The 1,981-nt window shown below is 41.6% G+C and overlaps 1 protein-coding gene across 1 annotated transcript; it reads left to right on the forward strand.

Annotated features, from left to right (window-relative positions):
• Positions 1–1,627: 1,627 nt before the first annotated feature.
• On the forward strand, positions 1,628–1,981 carry FOBCDRAFT_208774 (uncharacterized protein; the record flags this gene model as incomplete). Its single annotated transcript, XM_031192986.2, has 1 exon — positions 1,628–1,981. One exon carries the CDS (start codon positions 1,628–1,630, stop codon positions 1,979–1,981), a length of 354 nt encoding a protein of 117 aa, XP_031031832.2.

Genomic DNA, 1,981 nt, shown 5'->3' on the forward strand with positions numbered 1-1,981 from the left:
GTTTCCTTCCCGTTCATTTAGCGCTTGCATGCCCATGAAATGTTTGCAGTTGTCGCAGGACAAGATGGCGTGAGGATTCTCAAAGATTCTCAATTTTCAAGATTTTCGGGCCTTGAATGAGGAAGGTCAAAGGAGAATTTACTTTGAGGGCACTTTTGTCACTTATCTTTCACACGAAAATTGTCTCTCTCAGCTGACAGTGGAGGGCCTCCTGCATGATAGTCGCGGATTGATGCCTAAGGCACTAACCAGAACCACGCTTGGGCGCTGAAATCGAATTAAGGCCCAGACACCACAAGCGTTTTAATTAATTATATATCAAGGAGTAGGTTAAGAATTATTATAAATATTTTTAAGCTTATCTTAATATATTATCAAATAACTAAATACGTATATTATTATAGTAAACTATTATTAAGCCTATTTGTTGATAATAAATTGAATATTTTCTAAAAAGCTTTAATATAGAATATATATTTATTTATAGTTAAATCTATTCATTTTAATAGCACATTTCAGTTAATATATTAAAAAAAGGTTTCTAAAATAAAACTCCGAAAAATCACCGCTTCTAAAACTACTGATAAGCATTTAACATAAGCCCTGTAGAATGTTTAAGTTGTATGAAGGGGCGAATACAATGCAGACAAAGGGATTCTCCCAGAAACCCCAGTGCTATTGACTCATGCCTAACATGATTCAGCTATTTTCGGGACGCCTTGCGCGATAACCTCACACCAACTGTGATTTTATACTTGCCAAGACATAAGATGGTATGCAAAGCGATTTCCGAGCTTTTAAAATATGCCTGCTCAATGGATCTGCTATCTGGAGTTGGGTACACTTTGTCTCAAGCATTGTCCGCCTATCTGAGATCGTGCTCGAAAACCAATCGGCCAAGAATGTTCCCCAGTATCCTTCATATGCGCTGTGGATTCTCACCCTATTGTGTGTCAGTTCCAAGAGCCAGATGTGTTATTTGCAGTTGAGACTTGTGGCTGAGAGCTTATATCAGCACAGAGAACTTAGTTAGTGTCAGTTCCAATAACCAGATTGATTGGCGCTGCTGAAAAGAAATGTTAGTGAGGAAGTTGAACTTATGCTGATAAATATCGACAGCCTTTGCGGTCGAACTCCACAACCTGGTCTCCCCGAGGCATCTGGCAGCATTACCAATCATTCTAAGATCGAGATTTCTCTATGTCCGAGTAAGTTTTGTTTTCAAAGGTCAAGACTGTAACCGTGACAAGTGGCATGACTGCATGTGAGAGGTAACTCTGTGTCATGATCGACAGGATACGGCGTATTTATGCAATATCCCCTGTAACGACCGTTTATGTTACGACAACCGAGTACGCTCCGTTGACTGGATACGCCAAATATCCAATACGCTTTGAGACCAAATACGCGCATCAAGAATGAATAGGTTTTGATTGTGCCATGGGCTGAAGACTAAGACTTAATGCTCGTATAGACTTAAGGCCACGATTGCATAAAGATAAATACACAGACACGTCTCACTCCAGAACAGTCCTTCAATCACCAAAACCAACAACTTCAACAACATTAAACTATTCTTTGAACCCACCTTCAACACAAACATCCTGGATCTTTCACGACTTTCAACATGCATTTCTCCCAGATCCTCATCACTGCCGCCGCCCTCTTCACCCAAGGCAGCCTGGCCGTAGGTGTCAAAACCTATAGCGGTCGTGACTGCACCGGCACGGAACAGACTCTCACTGTTGATCACAACGCGGCTTGCAATCCCAAAGTCCAGCGATTCCAGTCTTACAGAGAGAACGGATTCGGACCGAGCAATGGCCAGAGAATTGCATTCTATGCTCAGCCGAGTTGCTCTCAAGAGTCGTTCATTTATGACACTTACTCTTACAATGGAGATTACTTCCATTCTAAGCAGTGCTACAACATCAATGGCCATTCCCCTGTCCAGTACGCTCAAGGCGCGAAGCTCTATTAG

This window comes from Fusarium oxysporum, chromosome XI (genome assembly GCF_013085055.1).
Source record: "Fusarium oxysporum Fo47 chromosome XI, complete sequence".
NCBI lineage: Eukaryota > Fungi > Ascomycota > Sordariomycetes > Hypocreales > Nectriaceae > Fusarium > Fusarium oxysporum.